General features: G+C 40.1%; 1 protein-coding gene across 2 annotated transcripts in view; it reads right to left on the bottom strand.

Moving 5' to 3' along the window:
• Positions 1-21333, bottom strand: part of TMEM117 (transmembrane protein 117) — a 462147-nt gene that overhangs the window by 430973 nt on the left and 9841 nt on the right. For both annotated transcript variants that reach the window (XM_080811384.1, XM_080811383.1), the window contains exon 2: positions 20802-21106. Coding sequence is in view for 1 of the 2 variants with exons in the window: in XM_080811383.1 (XP_080667509.1) it covers positions 20802-21078 (277 nt within the window). In the remaining variant the exon portion in view is untranslated. The remainder of the gene's footprint in view (positions 1-20801; positions 21107-21333) is intronic.

Genomic DNA, 21333 nt, shown 5'->3' with positions numbered 1-21333 from the left:
ATTTCCTTCTTTCTACTTGCTTTTGGTTCAATTTGCCTTACTTTTTCTAACCCCTGAAGATGGGAACTTAAAGCAATGATTTAAACCTTTCTTCTAGGGTGCCTGAGTGGCTCAGTGGGTTAAAGCCTCTGCCTTCAGCTTGGGTCAGGACCCCAGGATCCTAGGACCGAGCCCCGCATCGGGCTCTCTGCTTGGCGGGGAGCCTGCTTCCTCCTCTCTCTCTGCATGCCTCTCTGCCTACTTGTGATCTCTGCCTGTCAAATAAATAAATAAAATCTTAAAAAAAATTAATAAAACCTTTCTTCTTTTCTAATATAAGCTTTTAAAATATAAGAAGCAATGCTTTTGCTACCTCCCATATATTTTGACATGTCTTCGTCATCATTCAGCAGAAATATTTTCTAATTTTTCTGGTAAATTCTTCTTTGACCCCTAGATATTTAAAAGTGTGTTTTTAAATTTCCAAATATTGGAGATTTCCTCTGTGTGTGTGTGTGTGTGTGTGTGTGTGTGTGTGTGTTGTGTATTTATTTTTTATTTCTAATTTAATCCTTACGGTCAGAGAGTATACTCTGTATGATTTTATCTTTTGAATTCACTTAGATTTTTTTTAATGTTCCAGATATGGTCCAAATATAAATGAATTCTTGATTCTCTCTTTTGCTTAGAGGATAAAGCTTGGTCTACCTTAGTGAATGCTCTGTTCCACTTCAAGAGAATGTATATTCTGATGTTTTTTGGTTTAATATCCTGTTACTATCAAATCAAGGTGGTTGATAATTACAAAATCATCTATATCTTTATTAATTTTTCTTTCTAATTTAGTTCTATTAATTATTAAGAGATGAATGATGAATTATAAAACTGTGATTGTGGCTTTATTTTTTCTTCTCTTTAATTCTGTCAATTTTAGCTTCAGCTGCTCTGAACCCTTATAGTTAGGCAAGTACGTATTTATAGTTGTTAACATCTTCCAGATGAATTGGCCCCTTTCATTATTTTAAAATCTCCACCTTGGTTATTTTGTCTGATATTAACGTATTCACACCAGTTTTGTTACACTAACTGCTTATAAGATACATTCATTTTCCATCTGGTTAATTTCAATGGTTCTATGTCTTTAAAGTATATTGCTCATAAACTGAATATGTTGGATGAAGCTATTTTTAATTCAGTTTGACAATCTCAGCCTTCTAACTGAAATGCTTAGATTTTTTGCACATAATTTAATTATAGGGATGTTTGGATTTAGATCCAACACTCTGCTCTTTGCTTTACCTTTGTCCCATCTCCATACTATTATTCTGATCCTGTTTTACACCTGCCTCCTTTTGGTGTAATGGAATATTTTTTTAGTATTCTAACTTACTTTCCATTTGGATTTCTCATCTGTCTTCTTCATATTATTTTTCAGTGATTGTCCGAAACTTTGCAACATGTCTCCTTAACTAATCACGGTTTAAGGTTAATATTGTATCATTTAGTATAACACAGATCTTGCAACAGTAAAATTCCACTTATCTCCATCCTTTGTGTTTTTGTTGTCATATATATCATTATGTTATAAAGCCCCACAATATAATAATACAAATTTTCCTTTAAATATTCAGTTGTTTTTTTAAAGAAATTAAAAGACAGAAAAAGTAGTCTTTTAATGTATCCCCATATTTATGACCGAGTACTCTTCATTCATTCTTATAAATTTGAATATCTCTGTGGTTTCCCTACTTTCTAGATGAAGAAACTTTTTTTTAATATTTCCTTTGGTACAGATCTACTGGAGATAAATGTCTTGCTTATTTATCTGAAAAATGGCCTCAGTTTGCCTTCATTTTGAAAACATGTTTTCTGGGTGTAGAATTTTGGATTGAAATTTTTATCTCCCTACTTTAAAGATACTTTCGGACCTCCATTGTTTGTGACAACTTGTTGGCCATCATGCATATCGTCATTCCTCCTGTATGAAATATGACTTTATTCTCTAGCTACTTTCAAGATCATCTCTTTATTTTGATTTTTCAGTAGTTCAACTATGAAACTACTTTTGGTTTGCTTTGTACTACCTTATTTGCCCCTGAGCAATATTCAAACATTGCTTCACAGTCCTTGTCCGTTAGGGCACCTGGGTGGCTCATTTGGTTAAGCTTCGACTATTAATTTTGGTTCAGGTCATGATCTGAGGGTCCTGGGATAGAGCCCCACATTGGGTCCCATGCTCAGTGGGGAGTCTGCTTGAGGATTCTCTCCCTCTCCCTCATCCCAACTCCCATTTGCACATTCAGTCTCTCACTCTCTAAAATAAATAAATCTTTCTAAGTAAATAAATAAATAAACAAACAAACGAATATTCCTTGTTTGCGGGAGACAAACCATAAGCAACTCTTAATCTCAGGAAACAAACTGAGGGTTGCTGGGGGGTGGAGACAGAGGGATAGGTGGCTGGGTGATGGACACTGGGGAGGGTATGTGCTATGGTGAGTGCTGTGAAGTGTGTAAGACTGATGATTCACAAACCTGTATCCCTGAAGTTAATAATACATTATATGTTAATAAAAAATAATAAAAATAATAATAATAATAAAATAAAAAAATAATAATATATATATATATATTCCTTGTTTGCTAGTTGACTTCTGGATCACCTAGGTGTTCATTTCTATTAACTACTTTTTTCTGGATTATGTGTCACATTGTCCTGGGTTTTTGTTTGCTTTTGTTGTTGCTGTGGGCTTTTTGCATGTGTAGTTTTTATACTGGCCATTATGGATGATACATTGTAGAGACTCTGTACTCTGTTACCTTCCCCTGAAAAGTGTTTTGTTGTTGTTGTTTTACCACACACTGAAATTATTTGCTAATCACTCTGAACTTGTGTAGGCTTGAATTTACCCTTGGTTAGAATGGCTCTATGTTGGTTTTGTCCTCAGGACTGAGGCAAATTCCATAGCCCTAGGATATAATCTTTGTTTCTAAAGGGCAGCCAGTCTGGGATTTCAATAGAAAGCCACTAAAATTTCTGTTCAGCTCTTTAAAACTTCCACCTAGTGCTTCTTCTGGGCTTCTTGAATTCCCCCCAAGAGTGTGCCGCTGAAAGCTAGTCAAGGACTTAAATTTATACATAAAATTTGGATCTCCCCACTCTGTGGTGACCCTGCTGTTTCCAGGATTTCCCTCAATACCTTCCAACAGCTTTGCCAGCCCTGAACTCCATATTCTGAGTCCACAGATCAAGAGCACTGGCTTTCTCCTGGAGTTATGGCTGTTCCCGAGCATCATGGGCTGAAGACTGGTCTCAGGGTTAAAGCTGTCACCAAAATGGCTCCCTTTTATCAGGGCTGAATTCCTGCCCACCTCCCCCACCCACCCCCACCCTGTTTCTTTTTTCTTTAGGTCATTCTCCAATGCCTTCAGCCAGTTGTCTCATTTGTGGGGAGGGGGCTAAAAGGTTATAAGTTTTGTCTACAGAAATATTAGTTTGATATAAGTTATTTCATATTACTAGAACTGGAACCCCATACATACCTATCTTGTATTGAATAAGCATGGGTATATAGACAGGCATTTCAACCTCCATGTGTCCAAAATAAAAACCTGATTTTTTTGTCCCCAAATCTTTTCTTCCTCCAATCTCTGTGCTTTATAAATAGCAACATAATCCACCTAGTTGTGCATACACACACACACACACACACACACACGTCCTTAAATCTATGTTTATCACACATATCCAAATCATCATCCAGTCCCATGGGATCAATCTTCACAATGCATCCTGATTCCACCAACTTCTCTCCATCTCCAATGATGCCATCTTGAATCAAATCACCACATCCTCTCCCAAAGACTAACACAGCCATCTCCCAATTACCAGTCAGGAGTCAGTGTCCCTGCTTTCACTCTTTTCCCCATACAGCCATTTCTTTCTTTCTTTTTTTTTTCCCAGAGCAACCCAAATAGTCACGATAAAAACCTAAATCATATATAATTTCTCTGCTCAAAATGCTAGGGTGTTTTATTCTTAAAATAAAATTTCTTTACCACAACCTACCAAGTCCTCCATCAGTAACTCCCATTTCATCCTCCTTCTTCATCCTCTCTGTTTAGAAGTTCCAAAATCACCCCTGATGTTTCTCAAGTGTGCCAAATGTTTTCACCACTCATGGATTTTTAATTTCCTATTCCTTCAATTTATAGGGCACATCTTCCAGATTTTCACCTGACTAGTTCCTTCTCATCATGCAGGTGTTAGTCTCAATCAATATAAGCTCCTCAAAGGGAGCCAATCTGCTTAACCCAATTTAGAGAAGCCTCCACACTGACCCCACCCCACCCCTGGCATTTTCTGTCACAGTCCTATTGACTGTCACCGGTCTCTGTCTCAGTTTCTTTACAGAAGATACCATTATCTGAAATCATGTTTTGTTTTTGTTTTTTCATTTCTTTCTCAGTAGGGTAGGTTATGCCACAATGACAGACAACTCCAAAATCTCAATGCCTTTAAACAACAAAGGTCTACTCTCTTTCTCAAATTACATGTTCACCAAGGGTGGGGTAAGGAAACCACTCCACATCACCTTCACACTGGAACTCGGGCAACCACAGCAGCACCTAGGGAGAGCACTGCTGATGGCTGAGGAAAAGAGAACAAAAAGCCAGAGGATCTTACATGTGCAAATTAAATACTTCAGCTCAGAAATGCCACACATCACCGCTGCTCACACCCAACTAGCCAGAACTAATCACAAGACTGGGAAGTACCATCCCACTATGTTCCAGAGATGTGTGAGACAAATATTTGATGGACTGAGTGAATGACCACATTGTCTGTATTTCCCCCACCAGAATGTACAACCTATGAGAGCAAAACCTTTAACGCTTTGTTACCACTGTCATTCTTACTATTCACTGTTGCGTCCCCGCCCGAGGCCTAGAAGTGGGTCTCCCACAGAACAGGTGCTCCTGAAATACCTCTTAAATGAATGCCTAACGTCCATTTTATTAACCTTTCTTGTATATCTAAGGTGAAATATCTAGACTTGTTTGAGTATTGTGTCTAAAGCTCTACTTCCACCCCCTGCTGAGTTTTCTGAGGAAGAGTAAAAATATTCTTCTTTCATATTCAATTGGATCTATCATCAAGGATTCAGCTGTTAAGTACATTCTCTGTCCTGATTTAAACGCTTGGATTGGTAAGCGCTTGTGTTCACAAAATTCAGTGGAGGGGATAGAATCCAGTAATCTGTTTAGGCTCTAAATAGAAGCAAGAGAACGATCTAGAAATAAATGGATAGGGTCATTTTTCACATGGCTAAATTAACAGACTCGTGGCAGGATTAATGAGGAAAAAAACCCAGGAAGGTCCATAAGCTCCCTCACTACCCTCCCCCTGACACTCACCCTCCAATGGACAGATCATTTACTCATCCCTAGAGAAAGATGCTTTTCTTACCCTATGGGGGTAATCTGAGAGTCAGAACTTGAGAAACAAACAATTGGGACCGCCCCCTCAACTGCTGCCTACAGGCCAGCTCCCCGCCCCCACTGCTAAAAATACCATCCCAGAGTGAGCACTGCTGGCAGGGATGGGGGACAGGCACAGGGTAGAGACTCTTTAAAATGATCAAATAACTCACCCACCATAAAAAGCAGCTTTCTTCACTTCCAGATCCCACTGGAGGGAGGCAGGTGGAGTGAGCACCCCATAAAGGAGCCATAATGGGAGTTCCGAAGAGCGAAGGAGCTGCCAGAAGGAAAACCATCGACTGTGCATTATCTCAGAGTAAACTAGGAAGCAGGGCTCAAGGGTTTCACTAAATTTGAAATGGAGTATGTCTGTACTAGAAACTACATTCTTAAAGTTACACAGAAGAATTTATCACAAATTCCCTTTACTTAAAGGAAAGGGCTTTTTACAACAAAATGCCTATAATTTTGCTATCTCACCCCATCTCCACTCTACTCTCTTTTCTGTTCGCTTTGCTCCAGCCATTGGCCTCTTTGCTGTTCATCAAACACTAAATATACTCTTGTCTTGGGGATTTTATACTTGCTTCTCTCTCCCTCTCCTCCTGGGTTGTTTTCCCCCAGAAAGCTGCTCTGTCTGCTCCTTTGTCACCTTTATGTCTTTGCTCAAATATCACCTTATCAGAGGAAATTCCCACAACTTCCCAGATGCCTCCCCATAGTCCTCCTGCTTCATTCATTCATTCATTCATTCATTCATTGTCATAGCATTTACTGCCCACTGCCATAATACATAATTACGTATTTCCTTATTATCCATCTTTCTCACTAGAGTGTAAGTAAGCTCAGTCAGGGCAGGGATTCTGTTTTCTTCAATGCCGGAGCCACAGAGCCTATATTTACTAAGTGAGCAAAAATCAAGTCCTATAGTGCTGAGGCCCCTCTACTTGAGAAGTGAATTGAGACAAGTCAGTGAGCGTGATCCCAAACAGTGAACAAGTTCAGGCAAATACTAAGCTTCAGAAAGGAAATTCAGTGGCATCAATATCTTTGCAACTTGAGATATACAACTGTGAACATAAATCTGCTTTTTCTTAAAGTCTCTTAGTGTTACAAATAACCAGAATAATACATTCATTACTTCCGGCAAACTTGGAAAAGAAGGTAAAATGATCTACTGATAATTCAAGTTTCTAATTTTAGAGATAGACTGATATGCTTTATTGTTTAGTAAATGATGGGAATGGACTTAGGGAACAGAGTTCTTAAAATGAAGATGTTCATTTTAAAAAGAAAAGAATGTGCTGGCACTATCAGGTCTCCCTTCACCACCCTGCTTCCTTCCTTCCCCTCCACTCCGTCCTCATTGTCACTTCTAAATTGGACCTCGATCCCTTGAGGTCAGGTGTACCCAAGGGACTGAGGCCCTCCCCATCTCAAAGCCGGTCATCCTGTATCCATCATCCTACAATACCATTTTGATCTTGTCACTTTTGTGATCCAAAACTTTAAAGTTCTCTGACTTCATTCATATAATCTAGGGGTGGTTTGTTTTGTTGTTGTTGTTATTCTGTTTTGTCCACAACAAACTTGTACTACTTTCATAAATCTAAAATGTAAAAAGAGGGACATGGTCCATGGCCTCCTCTTGTCTCCAGAATGAATGTTAAGCTCCTGCATCTGAAATTCATGCCCCTCCACGATTTGCCTTGAAGCTTCCGTTTCCAGCCTCCAGAAGACCCAAATCTCCCAACGCAGGAAACATGCCCCACTCCCACTCTACCGCGAAACCAGCCATCCTTTCCTTTCCTACAACTGTGTGCTTGACATTTCTCCAGCTTGGAATGCCCTCCCCCATCCAGTGGAATTCTCCTGGAGCTGCAAGGCACAGTTAAGGTTCAGAACCAAGAATTATTGCAGAAACCGTGATCAGAGCCAGACTTCTTAGGAGATGGTGAGTTCCATGGTGCTTGGGAGACTGGCTGAAAATATAACAATGATGCTCCCACCAAAGCCACTCACTGTGAGGTTCTAGAGTTCCCATGAACTCCTACGAGAAGGTTTTATTTGGCCATTTCTGTTGGGAATGACTTCTTGCCTCCTTCAGAATAGACTGTCCATCCTGCTTACGTGGCAGTTATCATATGCTGACATCACAGTCCTATTACAGCTGTATTTTCATATGTCTGTGTCTAATCTTAGGTCACAAGCTCCTGAAAGACGAGAGTTTATAGCACCTAACACAGTCCCTTGCAAATGATGGGTACTCAATGTATTTGTCAGTGATGGCACAGCTCAAACAGGAATACATTGGGAAGAACATAAAAGAGAGAGGGGATAGGTCATGAAGCAGAAAGAAACACTGCTCTGTATGCTTTTGTAAGGACCTATTTAGCCAGAGCGCTTCCATCCGGTTAAACAATAACTTTGTTGTTTAACCCTTAAACTGTCCCTGCCCCCCATCCCCCAAGGGACTTACTTAAAAACAAGTCCTGGAAACCAGTCCCAGGTAACAAAGCCCAAATACAAGGGTGGGTCAGGCCAGGTTAAGACATCCAATCAGTGGGGGGGATGCATACAGTCTCCCTAGTTACTAAGGAGTATGGGCCCCGCCTTTTGGGCACCTTTTGGGCACCAATTCTGACCAAGGTGATAGGCTGGTTCAAATGTCTACTATAGGGTAAATTGTAATTCAATTGGTCACTTATGTGTGGCCTAATATGACTGTGCAGCTTTCTCTGTGTGTTACAATTTCATTGGCCACCTGTCCGTGGCCAGGCCCAACCACATGGCCTTTACCCTTAAAAGCTAGTCTGTGAAGCAGAGAGAGGTCCCCCTCTCTGTAAGAGGCGCAGCCCCGAACGTTCGGTTTGATTCTTGATGCTTGGTGCGGAATAAAGCTTTGCTTGACCTTCGCTTTGTATCAGTCTCACTCCTTTAATCACGAACCCATTATTGGGGGACCTAACACTTTCATGAGATCGTCAGTCAGGCGTGGCCACAGAGTGTGCACAGGAGAGGGGCAGGAAAATGGCATTTCTTATCCTCCCTAATCCGAGAGAGTCGATGCAGGCCAGTAGGGGCCACGCTGGGGGGAAAGGAGCTGTGGAGGGCCAAGGGAGCAGACTCAACCAAGCAGGTGGGGGCCACGAGAGTAAGAGTAAGCAGGTGTCTTTATTGGGGGTCAGAAGTACATAAGCAAAAGGTGTGAGAGGATGTCACTGGTGTGTTTGAATGTCTCTAGGTCAGAGGGGAGGAGGGCAAGAAGGGCAGCTTGTGGCAGAGGCCAGCCTTCTCACACTGGGCCACCTGGTCACCTGGGTGGGGCGCTCACAGCCTGCCTGCAGGAATCTTGAGGCAGCAGAAATATGAAGTTTAAAACTTTACCATGCAAAGATGAACTTCCCTGGGCTCCTGGGACCTGCTCCCTCAGGTTTCTGTGTGTATTCACTTGTCTACTCTCAGCTGATCTATCCATTTCAGTGGGCATGTCCTCAAGGATATGCAAAGGATCTTAACGAGTCTGGGGAAGTCTTGATGTGTAATCACATTCCTCTTGAATCAGAGGGAAGAAGTAAAACCCAACACAGAATGTGAGCTCGCCAGTGGCTGCAAGGGCAGACAGCGCTGGGCTGACATCTTCTGGGTCAGTGGCAATGACGGGCTTTGTTCTGGAACTAGACAACTGCTTGCAGGGTCAACAAAATAACACTCTTTACCCAAAAGAGAGCGCTGGGCAGGCAGGAGATGGTGCCAGATAAAAATCCCTGATCACAAAGTGGAACGAAGCTGTAGGGAGTGGCCTAGCACAACCCAGTCCTGAGGCAGACCAGGCTCCCCTGCTGCCAGCTTGCCATCTGGGATGCCTGAAAAGGCGCCTGTCTGGGAATCAGGAGGCTTCGGTTTATGTTCCAATTGTCCTGCTGGCTATTGCTATGACCTTGGAGCCAGGCAAATCAACCCTGCACATTTCTGTTTAACCGTCAACAATAAGTCAGGGCCACAGTCATGAGAGAAACAAATCAAAACAGCAGAATTGCTTTGACCAACACCGATACTCAAAATGCAATACACAACTTGAAGGCCACTACTGGAAACCGATCGTTTGTCTTTGGAGAGGCTATGTGTTCTTATTCCAGCCTGACCTCCCCCGCCCCTCTCCCCATGGACCCCTGGGTCTTCTAATGGCCTTTCTTTCCTTGCCTCTTCCGGAATCCAGCACAGCAACACAGCAACACAGTTACTACATCAGAACCTTCTCCTACGTTTTCCCATCTCCCAACATGTACCCTTTGGATCTAGATCTCCCAAGGAAGGCAATTATTAACATCTTTGTTAGTTCACCATACCTCCTAAGTAGTGTAAGCAATACTTTAACCCAGTGAAACCATCTTCAAGAAATAATCTAGTTTTAGGAATTCATAAAAGACAAACGAAATCAAACTGGGGAGCAGTGCCTGGGTGGCTCAGTCAGTTGAGCATCTGCCTTCAGCTCAAGTCATGATCCCAGAGCCCTGGGATCATGCCCCACATCAGGCTCCCTGCTCGATGGGAACCCTGCTTCTCCCCTGCCTGCCGCTCCCCCAGCTTGGGCTTATTCTGTCACCTCACCCCACCCCCCCCCTTGTCAAATGAATGAAATCTTAAAAAAAAAAAAAAAAAAAAAAGAAAGAAAGAAATTAAATCAGAGAAAACTTCCGTCAGTGTCCTCTCACACTCCTCTCCCACCTAGGCCTGTTGACCCTTTATTTGAACAATAAATCACCTCTATCAACATGGTTTGAAATGAATCAAGGGCTCAAGCACTCTTAGCTTCCCTACTGACTACATACTGTTTAGCCTTCTGTCAACAGTTTACTTCTATTTCATTCATCAGTGAAGTGGTTTCTCTCAGCACCACGAGTGTGGAATCTGCCTGCTGCCATCCCACTGGATAGTCGCTTCCATGAGAAGTTTCTACCTTTACCTCCCATAGGTAGAAAATGAGAAGAGGAAATGGAGGCAATGACCTGGGCTGGTGAGGAAAGGTTCCTGAGCCTCTGATGATTCATTTATATCAAGCTCAGTAAAAGGTATCCAGAAAGCTACCTGGTTAATAACAGCTTAATTACAATGCTCTAACCTGAGTTAGTTCTGGGAGGTCCTTGAGGTATCCTTTTACAGTATTTGCATCCTCTGTCCTACGGGAACCAAAGCCGCCAGACGATCCTATCGCACTGAAAGCTGGAAAGCTGTGGCTGATTGCCTTTTAGAGCTAATGCTTGCACAACTGGCCACGCCACACGCTAATGGAAATGGCCGCAAGTCTGGGACTTCCAGCCCCGCATCCTTTCCTGCTCTGGAAGAGAGAGCGGCAAAGCAGCAACAGTTTTTTGGTAAAGGGCTACTGAGTTCACCAACTCTTAGACCTCAAATCTACCTGGGAAGAGGGTGTTCCCTGGGGATTATTTTAATGCTAAATAACAATCATTTTCCAGCTTACCTTTCTGAACCTCTCATATCAAAAGCTTTGCTTTTTGCTCTCTCTCATTATTTTTCTCAAGCGTTGGAATAACATTTTTTTCTCCCTTGAATTCTGCAGTTATTTCTGACTAAAATTATTTTACTTTTCAAAAAGGAATTATGTGTTGACAACTCAAGTGGAAGAAAAAGGAAGGTTCTGGCACGTGGTATACACTGGTTGGGAATGAAGATGGTAATAAATATTTGAATAATGACCATCATGAGTATCAAATACGATATTTTGAGAAGACAAAACTTAAAATTAGGGGCACCTAGGTGGCTCAGTGGGTTAAAGCCTCTGCCTTCGGCTTGGGTCATCATCTCAGGGTCCTGGGATTGAGCCCTGCATCGGGCTTCCTGCTGGGCAGGGAGCCTGCTTCCCCTTCTCTACCTCTGCCTGCCTCTCTGCCTACTTGTGATCTTTGTCTGTCAAATAAAGAAATAAAATCTTTAAAAAAAAAAACTTAAAATTACAGATATTCTCTCTAAGTAGCACTTAGCTACATATACGGCATTTGTTCAAGTCATTCCTCCAAAAGGAAGTCCTTATGCGAGAGTACAATACTTAAAATAATCAGCTGTTGAAATCACTCTGAGCAGTAATAAATACTGATGTTCTTAATGTACTATCAACTATAAGTATAAATTTGAGGATCCATTTATACTATTCAGATATTCAGATCCCAGATTAACACAAAGGAGGTTGTATCATACTATTAATGGTATACGATGTAATGGCATTCATACCATTACATTAAAATAATGCTTTTCCTTTATAAATGTATGATTAAATCTGTTTCTTCATGTTTGGATACTGTGTATCACCATGACTATCTTGCCCACACTTTCTGGGACGTCTGAATCTTTTCTATTTTGAAATGATAAAGTCATATGCATAGCTCAAACACAAAGAAAAGAATTTCAGATTAGGCTTAAAACTAAGACAACAGAAAACAAGCATTTAGCTTTATTCAACTCATTAAATGGCAGAACATTGTGGAGTTACTTGGTATTTTATGGAAAATGGCCTTTTTGCTAAAATAAAAATAAAGAAAAAAATCAAAGATTTTGTCTTTTCAAATTTCTGGATGTACTGAGAATGTTTTATTCAGAGCTTCCTATTTACACTAAAACAGACCTAGGTACACAAAAAATAGCAAACTCATTAATATTTCTCATAATATCAACACAAGGAAAATCCCCCTTCAACATGCATTCTTCTTTTATAGATGTCCAGTTATCAGTCAAACCAAAAAAGTCAAACTTTTTCTTTTCTTTCTTTCTTTTTTTTTTTTTTTAATAACAGGTCTCTAAAAACATCATGATTTCTCTGCAGCTGGCTATTTTGGGGGCAGCAAACATGTATATGAAATGTGGCTTATACGCAAGTATAGATCCATTATCCAGTTTCTGAAATGCTGAAATCCAAAGATTCTGATCTTTGTAACTGATCCCTTGGCAAGACCTGACCAAACCTCAATTCACTTAGCAGCAAAACCTAACCTATACTGATTTGAGACTGTTTATAGTCTTTATTTATTTACACCACTTCATTTGAATACGTATATATCCAGGGACAGTTCTGACAATGTGTTTGATAAGGGAGTAATTCCTCAGCCCCGTAGGGCCAGCTACCAAACACAGGCACAGCACTGAATTCTGAAACACATCTGGTCTTAGGGTCTGGATAAAAAACAGTGTGTCTGGATTCAGTTCAGCAAACATGTCCTGTGCTGTTCTGAGCACTACGGAAGGTAAATGGTCCATTGCCCATGTTCTCATTACCTGATCCCACCATTTCCTAAATGCATTATCTCCTCTAACTATATTCTCCTAATAACTTCCTCTCTCTCTCTTTTTTTTTAAATAAAATAATCACTCCCTTAAGTCACTCACCCAATCTCATTACCTGTAACTTCACCCTACTCTCACCATGTCCATCCCATCAATCATTGAAGCTTCACAAGGTTCTGCATGAGCCCATCCTGCTGCCCACTGCCCCAACCCTAGGCCAGCGTGGCCTGAATGGCGGCAAGGGGCTCCAAAAATACCTTCCTCCTTTCCTTTCTACTCTAGGGCCCTAACCTGCCCCTCTCCAATTCCCACTAGATTCTGCTTCATTCTGATTCATGAGAATCTTGTCATCATCTCCCATCTCGTTCAAAGGCTTTCCTTGACTCAAAGATCACACTGGAATAGATAAAGTGCCAAGGATGAGACTGGCACTTCAAGAGCAAAGAAAGAATTTAGCCTTACTACCTCTCCTGCTTGTCCTAATGCAGACTTTTCACTCCCTTCAAAATGAGCATGACTTCCTCCGTTTTCCCTGACTCCAAAAAAAGCTAAGTTGTTTTCATCGCTTCGGCTCACACCATCTACCCCATGACCTGAAATTTGTAGTGAATTCTTTGCATCCTATCTATTTGCAACCCACTAATGCTTCAGACTCAGCTTAGATCCCACATTGGCAGCAAAGTTTTCTTTTACCTTCCCAGCCCACCATGATCTCTTTCTTGAATTCCCATAGCTCTCACAGTCTGGACTATTCATTAGATACTTGATAGGCACTTCCTTGTATTATCAGAGTAATTAATTTTTCATGCATATGTATCCTGTCTCTTTAACCAGATTTTAAACTCCTTGAGAGCAGAGACCATGTCTCATATTTTATGAATGAGCAAATGAATACCCTTCAAGAGCTTACAGTAAGAAGGCAACACATAAAAGACAAAGGAGCATTAATTTATTTATTCATTCAAATTTATCAAATATTACTGTGTTCCAGCATTGTTTCAGGCACCAGGGGTTAAACCAGAAACAACACAACATCATCCCTGCCCTCCTGAGGCTTCTGGTATAGCTAGGAACCCAGACATTAGTGAAACAATTATACAAATAACTATATACACAAATATGTCTGTTTTAAAAAAGGAACTGTGCAATGCTAACAGGTGCTGAATCATTTTCATATCCTATACCTCTCAACTCATCCTGAGTCAGCCTGCCCCCCCACCCTCCATCCATGTTAAGAAACTAACAGAGGCTCTCTGCACAAATTAGTGAATAAGAAGAAAATAGGGAAGACAAATAGCAGGAGCAGTTTGTTTGAGAAATACATTTGTCACAGTCTCGATGGTCTAAGATTCATGCTTGGATAAAGTTATCCAACCGGAAGGCAACACTTAGACTCTGATCACTCTGCACTTCACAGAATTACTTTCAGGAAATAAATAAATAGAAAATAAAAAATAAATCACAGAATTGCTTTTATGCTTAAAAGTTACACTCTAGTGCTCGCTTCGGCAGCACATATACTAAAATTGGAACGATACAGAGAAGATTAGCATGGCCCCTGCGCAAGGATGACACGCAAATTCGTGAAGCGTTCCATATTTAAAAAAAAAAAAAAAAGTTACACTCTAAAATTTTATGAAAGTTTGCTTTAAGATACAAGAATGTGAAATCTAACCCTATGACCCAGCAATTGCACTACTGGGTATTTACCCTAAAGATACGAACATAGTGATCCAAAGGGTCATGTGCACCCGAATGTTTATAGCAACAATGTCCACAATAGCCAAACTATGGAAAGAACCTAGATGTCCATCAACAGATGAATGGATAAAGAAGATGTGGTATATATACACAATGGAATACTATGCAGCCATCAAAAGACATGAAATCTTGCCATTTGCGACGACGTGGATGGAACTAGAGGGTATCATGCTTAGTGAAATAAGTCAGTCAGAGAAAGACAACTATCATATGATCTCCCTGATATGAGGAAGTGGAAATGCAACATGGGGGGTTTGGGGGGTAGGAAAAGAATAAATGAAACAAGATGGGATCGGGAGGGAGACAAACCATAAGTGACTCTTATTCTTACAAAACAAACTGAGGGTTGCTGGGGGGTGGGTGTCAGGAAAGGGGGGTGGGGTTATGGACATTGGGGAGGGTATGTGCTATGGTGAGTGCTGTGAAGTGTGTAAACCTGGAGATTCACAGACCTGTAACCCTGGGGATAAAAATACATTATATGTTTATAAAAAATAAAATTAAAAAAATATTAAAGAAAGGGAAATGTTCAGGGAACAGTGGACTATGAAAATAAAAATTTATGGGAGAAAAAAAAAGAATGTGAAATCTATTTCTACCTTTGCCACTTCACTAGTCAGTGACTCTCCTACGAACTAAAGAAAAAAGAAATCCTATACCAGAATTTAGAGCAAGGAAATTCCAAAATTTAGTGCAAAGAAAGATTCCTTTGTGAAACATGTAATTTCCACCATTTCTGTTATCCAAAGCTATGTAACAGATCACAGTTCCCCTTTTGCAGAGGCTCCAAGAAAGCTTGACACCAACCAGGTAACACCTCATGAAATCAAAACATCCTTAATTCTCTCTTTTCTGTGGTCTTTCTTTTCTATTCCTATTGTATTAAGCATATATGTCTTTGTAAATCATTTCAAATAAAAAGGATTTCTTGAGTAAGCTTATTTCTTTATATAACTCTTATCAACAGAAACCTTTGGATTTCTCTATTCATGGGTTTCTCCAATGTATAACGTATAATTTTCCAAAAGGCTAGGATGCATTATACTTATTTTTTTCAAACAATAGAATCATCTACACAAAAGGAAGAGAGAGGCTCTGGGAGATTATTCCAATGGAATTCAACTTTCATATATCCAAATATAGTACTGACCTCAACAAGATTCAGTGTTAAACCCACAGAAATTTTTCTGAAATGTATCAATTGTGATTTCCCATGTGTTCCTAAATTATTTTCCACATTTGGGAAATGTGGGATTTGTGATCAGCCTGAAACCATAAAAATTTAGTGCTAATGTAGGAAAACCAACTCTCTCACATTATTCCAATCATATAGCAAAGGTGAGAGGGGGTAATCTAAAATGCATTTAATCATTTGTGTTCCTGCTAACATGCAATTTCCAATTTGCAAGAGTCACCATTTTTGTTTGGGATAATTAACATTACAAATTATAAATAATGAGGAGATTTCATGCAGTTAACTCAATAGACACAAAATTGTAATATTTATGCCTCATAAAAATAAAATTAACCAACAAACTAGATTAAATTATGTGCTCACAGATTTATCACTGTTCCTCATGCATGCTCTAATTGGGCCATAAGACAATGTCCTTCCAGACATTGTCCTTCTGGAGTCTACTAGGAAGAGATTTCCATAATAAAATAAGTAAGGGAAGACTCAGGAGTTAATGAAATGAAAGGGGCAATGAAAGGAAGAGGGCATTCTATTCAATATTTTTATTTGGCATTTCATCAGAGGATTAACAAAAAAGAGGCTGTTTAACTGATCTCACAAAATGATTCTGATTATTTTGTAAACCACTCCAATTTCCATAACAAGAATTTCTGTGCTTGCAATTAGCAATCCCACCCCTCCCCACACACATACCAGTACACCATCACCACCACCCACCACAAGTGTGCACCTGCAAACTGTTAAAGGTTTAAATATGGCCTCTTTAAAAAAAAAAAAAAAAACAACGAATTATGTATTAATGCTAGTTATTTGAGAACAAGGATGGAAACATTTATCACACGCCAAGCCAATAAAACAATGTTTGTGCTGGCATTAAATTTTGGATTCTTTTCCATAACGCTGCATGGCTGTCAGTTCCCAAGTACCCTGCTGTACATTCTTTGTTGCAAGTAGACACAGTGGGAACTGGAAAGAAGACAACATCTGACAGGAGGGAGTCAGGAAAAGTGTCAAAGAGGAGATAATGCTTAAACTTGGATGTAGAAGAAAAAGAGAAATCAACCAAGTTAACAAGAAGGGGCTTGAGCATGATCCACGAAGCGGGGTACATATGAAAAGACACAGAGGCATGACAGAACCCAGCAGGTGTGAGGACCTGCAAATAATTCAAAAACTGTGGAATGTCAAGAGACCAGTTTTGAAGTCAGGCAGGAGTAAATCATCAAGAGCTTTGGCTATCCATCAAAGGAGTTTAGATTTTATTTTGTAGGTAATAGGAGCCATTTAGCCATGTAGAAAAATTATTCCAGTAGCAAAACCCAGAATTAACTGGAGGACAGAACTATTAGGAGCAAATGATCACCATTTTGTGAATGAAGGGAGACATAATAGTCATGAAGGGAGATGAAGAGAGATAGAAGAAGACAAGTTTGTACTTCATTAGAAAATTCAATCAGAAATCCAGTTATTTTTCCACTTACCACCAAGATTTGCAAAAGGTTATCATTCCTTCTCTAATACCCCATATAATTTCATAGATTTTTTAGTAAGAAAAAAAGAAATTGCCAAATAGAAGTGATAAAGCTAACTATATTACAGAATCTTTCCTATGGTAAGCAGGAAAAAAAAAAAAAGGACACACTTCTGCACTATCTCAAAACAATGAGTATTCAACACACCACTTGATATCCAGAGTGATTTTTTTCAGGGCTGAATTATTTATACCAACAAGAGAATTAAAAAAATAAGCCACTAATGAAATGTGATTTTAGTATAAAACATTAGATTTTATAATAGAATAACTTAACAAGAAATTACAGAATCAAATGATCTGCCCTTATTATTAATACCATGACCTTGACCATACGATTCTCAATCTATCTCAATATAAGTCGATAACTTTTCTCTAAACTGGATATTTTGTCTGTTTGCCTTACCTTTCTACACTGAGCAAATCTCCTGAATGGATCACAAACACATCCAGCCATCACTGCTCGTAACAGACATCTAGTGTTTTGTCTGCCAGCACTCTTGAACCAGTTTTCGAAACTAACCTCCCCAACTTACCCTCACCTTAACCTCTCCCATCGTTATCAATGTCATGCACAACACCATGCTTGTTCAGTGTTTGGTGGATGGCCTGACTAACACCCAGTTCCTAGATACCCTCTCTCTCATGACCCGTCTCTGCACTTTACTTGGGCACTCATAAAGGCCCCACCATAGTTAGAAATCACCACTGAAGAATGGCTGTCCTTCAGTAAAACACGGCATCGCACCACATCCATAAATCCCTTCCCTTTTCTTACTTCCATTTCACCTGTGCAGTATCACCCAATCTTCCAGTCCTTGCCTGCTCCTCCCAGACCATCAATCTTCCTTACCTCTTTTCCATGCCCAGCCAGACCCTTTTTAATCAAAACAATACCTTTTTTATTAGAACCCTCCATTTATTTTCTATCCTTTGTTTCCAAAACTGCAAGCCTGAGCTGTCCCCACCCAGATGAATCACTCTGGAATTCTGTTCCAGGTGACTGAGCTCTCATAAAGAAAACTGCTTAGCAGTTCAGACTGATGTCATTCCAATTTATAGTGGCCAATCCCAACAGCCCTCGGTGATCATCAGTAACCCTTCTTTTTGTCACTTGTCAGCTGGCATCTACACTCCCTAGGGTTGCTCTTCCAAACCTTAGCCACTTTCTTAAACCCCTTGCATCACCCAACACCTTTATCTTTAGCTCTTCTTCATAGTGAAATACAGATGATCAGATCACCACCTGCCTGTCTACTCCTCCACCCCAAGGTACGTATTAGAATACAAACCTTCATCCCTCTCATGACAATTTCTGAGCAACTGGGGTCTCTCCACCTGTCTTCGCTAAGGCCATTATTTCTGTGTCCTAAGTCATAAATAAAGCAGAGAAGGGGCACATGGGTGGCTCAGTCAGTTAAGCATCTGCCTTTGGCTCAGGTCCTAATCTCAGGGTCCTAAAATGGGCTCCCTCCTCAGTGGGGAGCCTGCTTCTCCCTCTCCCTCTGCCCCTCCTCACCCCTCATATGTGCTCACTTACTCTCTCAAATAAATAAAATCTTTTAAAAATAATAAAATAAATAAAGCAGAGAAACCTTTAGAGAGCTCTCCTTCTATATCTTTATCTTCATTTCAATCTAGCTCTTTCCCCCAAAATGACAAGCAGATCAATTAATCTCACTCCTCAACACGAGCACCACCACCACTACCAACAACAAAATCTTTCCTTGGTCTTTCTTCCATTTTTAGCTACTTCCCACCTCCTTTCATTTCCTCACCAAACTTCTTGAAACTATATACATACATAATGTATATAAAATATGTACATTTTATAAATTTATGTACTAGAAATAGATGACCATAATTTGAGTAGAGATTAAAAAGAAAATATAAGTAATACTATGTGTGTATATCTATGTTTTTAATTTGTTTTTTCCTTAAACCATTGCCATCTGTTTCTAACCAAGCTTCTAGATTGAAAATATACACACTGTTTCACCTATGAACTTATAATCTTATAATGTTTTATTACTAAGTTCTCTAGTTGGCCCAGCAGCATTTAACTTTCTTTCCTGCCATCCCCTCCCCCAGCACTTACCACCTCTGCATACTGTACGTTAATTTGTTTGGTGTCTTTCTCCATCCTGAGGGATGTAAGTTGTTATGAGGGCATAGACTCTGCTTTTTTTTTAAAGACTTTTTAAAGATTTTATCTATTTGTCAGAGAGAGAAAGAAAGAGAGCACAAGCAAGGGGAGAGGCAGACTGAGGGAGAAGCAGGCTCCCAGCTGAGCAAGGACCCTGGTCCAGCTGCCATCCCAGGGCCCTTGGATCATAGCCGGAGCTGAAGGCAGACACTTCACTGACTGAGCCACCCAGGCTTCCCTACACCCTGGTTTTTTATTCACTCTCTAGAATATTTCTGGCATGTAATAAGTGATCAGTGCATATTTGTTGGATAAGTATCATCCATCTTCTGGCCAAAATCAATTAGGCAAAAGGCAGAAAACACACTCAACCTGGGTCAACATCAGCCTCTTTTCCGAGAGTCTAAACTTTGGGACCAAGAGAGTCAAGCCAGTCTCTTTGAACAGATGTAAACTGATATTCAGTGTGAACAGAGAATAAAATAGTTAAGTTAGAGAAATTGGGAAAAAGAAGATCCTGGTAGAATTCAAGCCCCAGGGGGGGCCTGGGTGGCTCAGTGGGTTAAAGCCTCTGCCTTCAGCTCAGGTCATGATCCCAGGGTCCTGGGATCAAGCCACCCCCTCCCACCCCAATCAGGCTCTCTGCTCAGCAGGGAGCCTGCTTCCCCCTCTCTCTCTGCCTGCCTCTCTGCCTACTTGAGATGCCTCTCTCTGTCAAATAAATAAATAAATTCTTTAAAAAAATTTTTTAAAAATAAGAATTCAAGCCCCAGGTTCCATTTATCCCAATTATCAAAATGAATTCTATCCTTGGTCTCTGTGAAATATCCCAGTATCCTTCTAGTAAATTACCTTTCTTAGCTTAAACTAATAGTGTCTTTGTCTATTGCATGCTACCAAGGGATTCTGCACTAAACGTTCCGTGGTTGAATAGGCTCAAAATAAACATCCTAAAACCAATGTTCAAAAAAAAAACCCCAGAGGGTAAAAAGTTAGAGTTACCATTCTAATTCCCAGAATAAACAACAAATGTAAATATATGAGCCATGGTTAAGTTACTTTAATGAAAACATGGTGTGACATGAAGGCAAACTCTTTATAATATAGGGAAAAGAGCTATTTTCATGTCTTCTCTAAATAAGATTACACACACATTAATTTTAGCTCTAAAGCCATTTTTTGAAAATAGGTTTAGTACTAATTTTACGTCATGCTAATTTTCCTTGGGCCATAGAAAAGTACACCATTGAACAGAGACTAGCGGAAGAACCTAGCTCCAACAGGGCAACACAAATTAAGGTTGGAGGGCAAACTAAAATGCATCCTAAATTGGCCTTCAGATATAACAGAGCTCTATCTTGAAGAACAGAGTTCAATAATTATCAACATTACATTTCATGGGTACTTACCAAACAAACGTTGATGGAACAGAAATTTGCCAGCTATTAGTCCTATGAGAATGGCCAGTAGCCATAGAAGCACCTTCAGAATTCTCCAGCCAACTCCTCTAGGGTATTTATTTGTTACAAACGAAAAACAGTTTCCAACAACAATAACATTGGCTTCTGTTTGGCTATGAGAAACCGGGTCCTCCGCAAATATTAAGAAGTTAAAGAAGATCACCAAGTAAGCCACAATCATGCGAGACCAGGGATGCTGGAAGTAATAACGAAAGTCTTTACCCATCCTTCAAAACTTCAATTCCGTTGTTGACCTGTAGAAGAAAAGATACATAGGGTTAGAGCAGAAAAACAAATAGTCTTTCTCCACCTATCATCAGTTCAGGTTTTTTTTTAAAGATTTTATTTATTTATTTGACAGAGAGAGAGAGAACACAACTAGGCAGAGGCAGGCAGAGACAGAGCGGGAAACAGGCTCCCTGCTGAGCAGAGAGCCCGATGTGGGGCTCAATCCCAGGACCCTGAGACCATAACCTGAGCC

This window comes from Martes martes, assembly GCF_963455335.1.
Source record: "Martes martes genome assembly, chromosome: 8".
In the NCBI taxonomy this organism is placed as follows: Eukaryota; Metazoa; Chordata; class Mammalia; order Carnivora; family Mustelidae; genus Martes; species Martes martes.
Note: the sequence above shows the minus strand (reverse complement) of the source record. Positions and strands in the feature narration are given on the sequence as shown.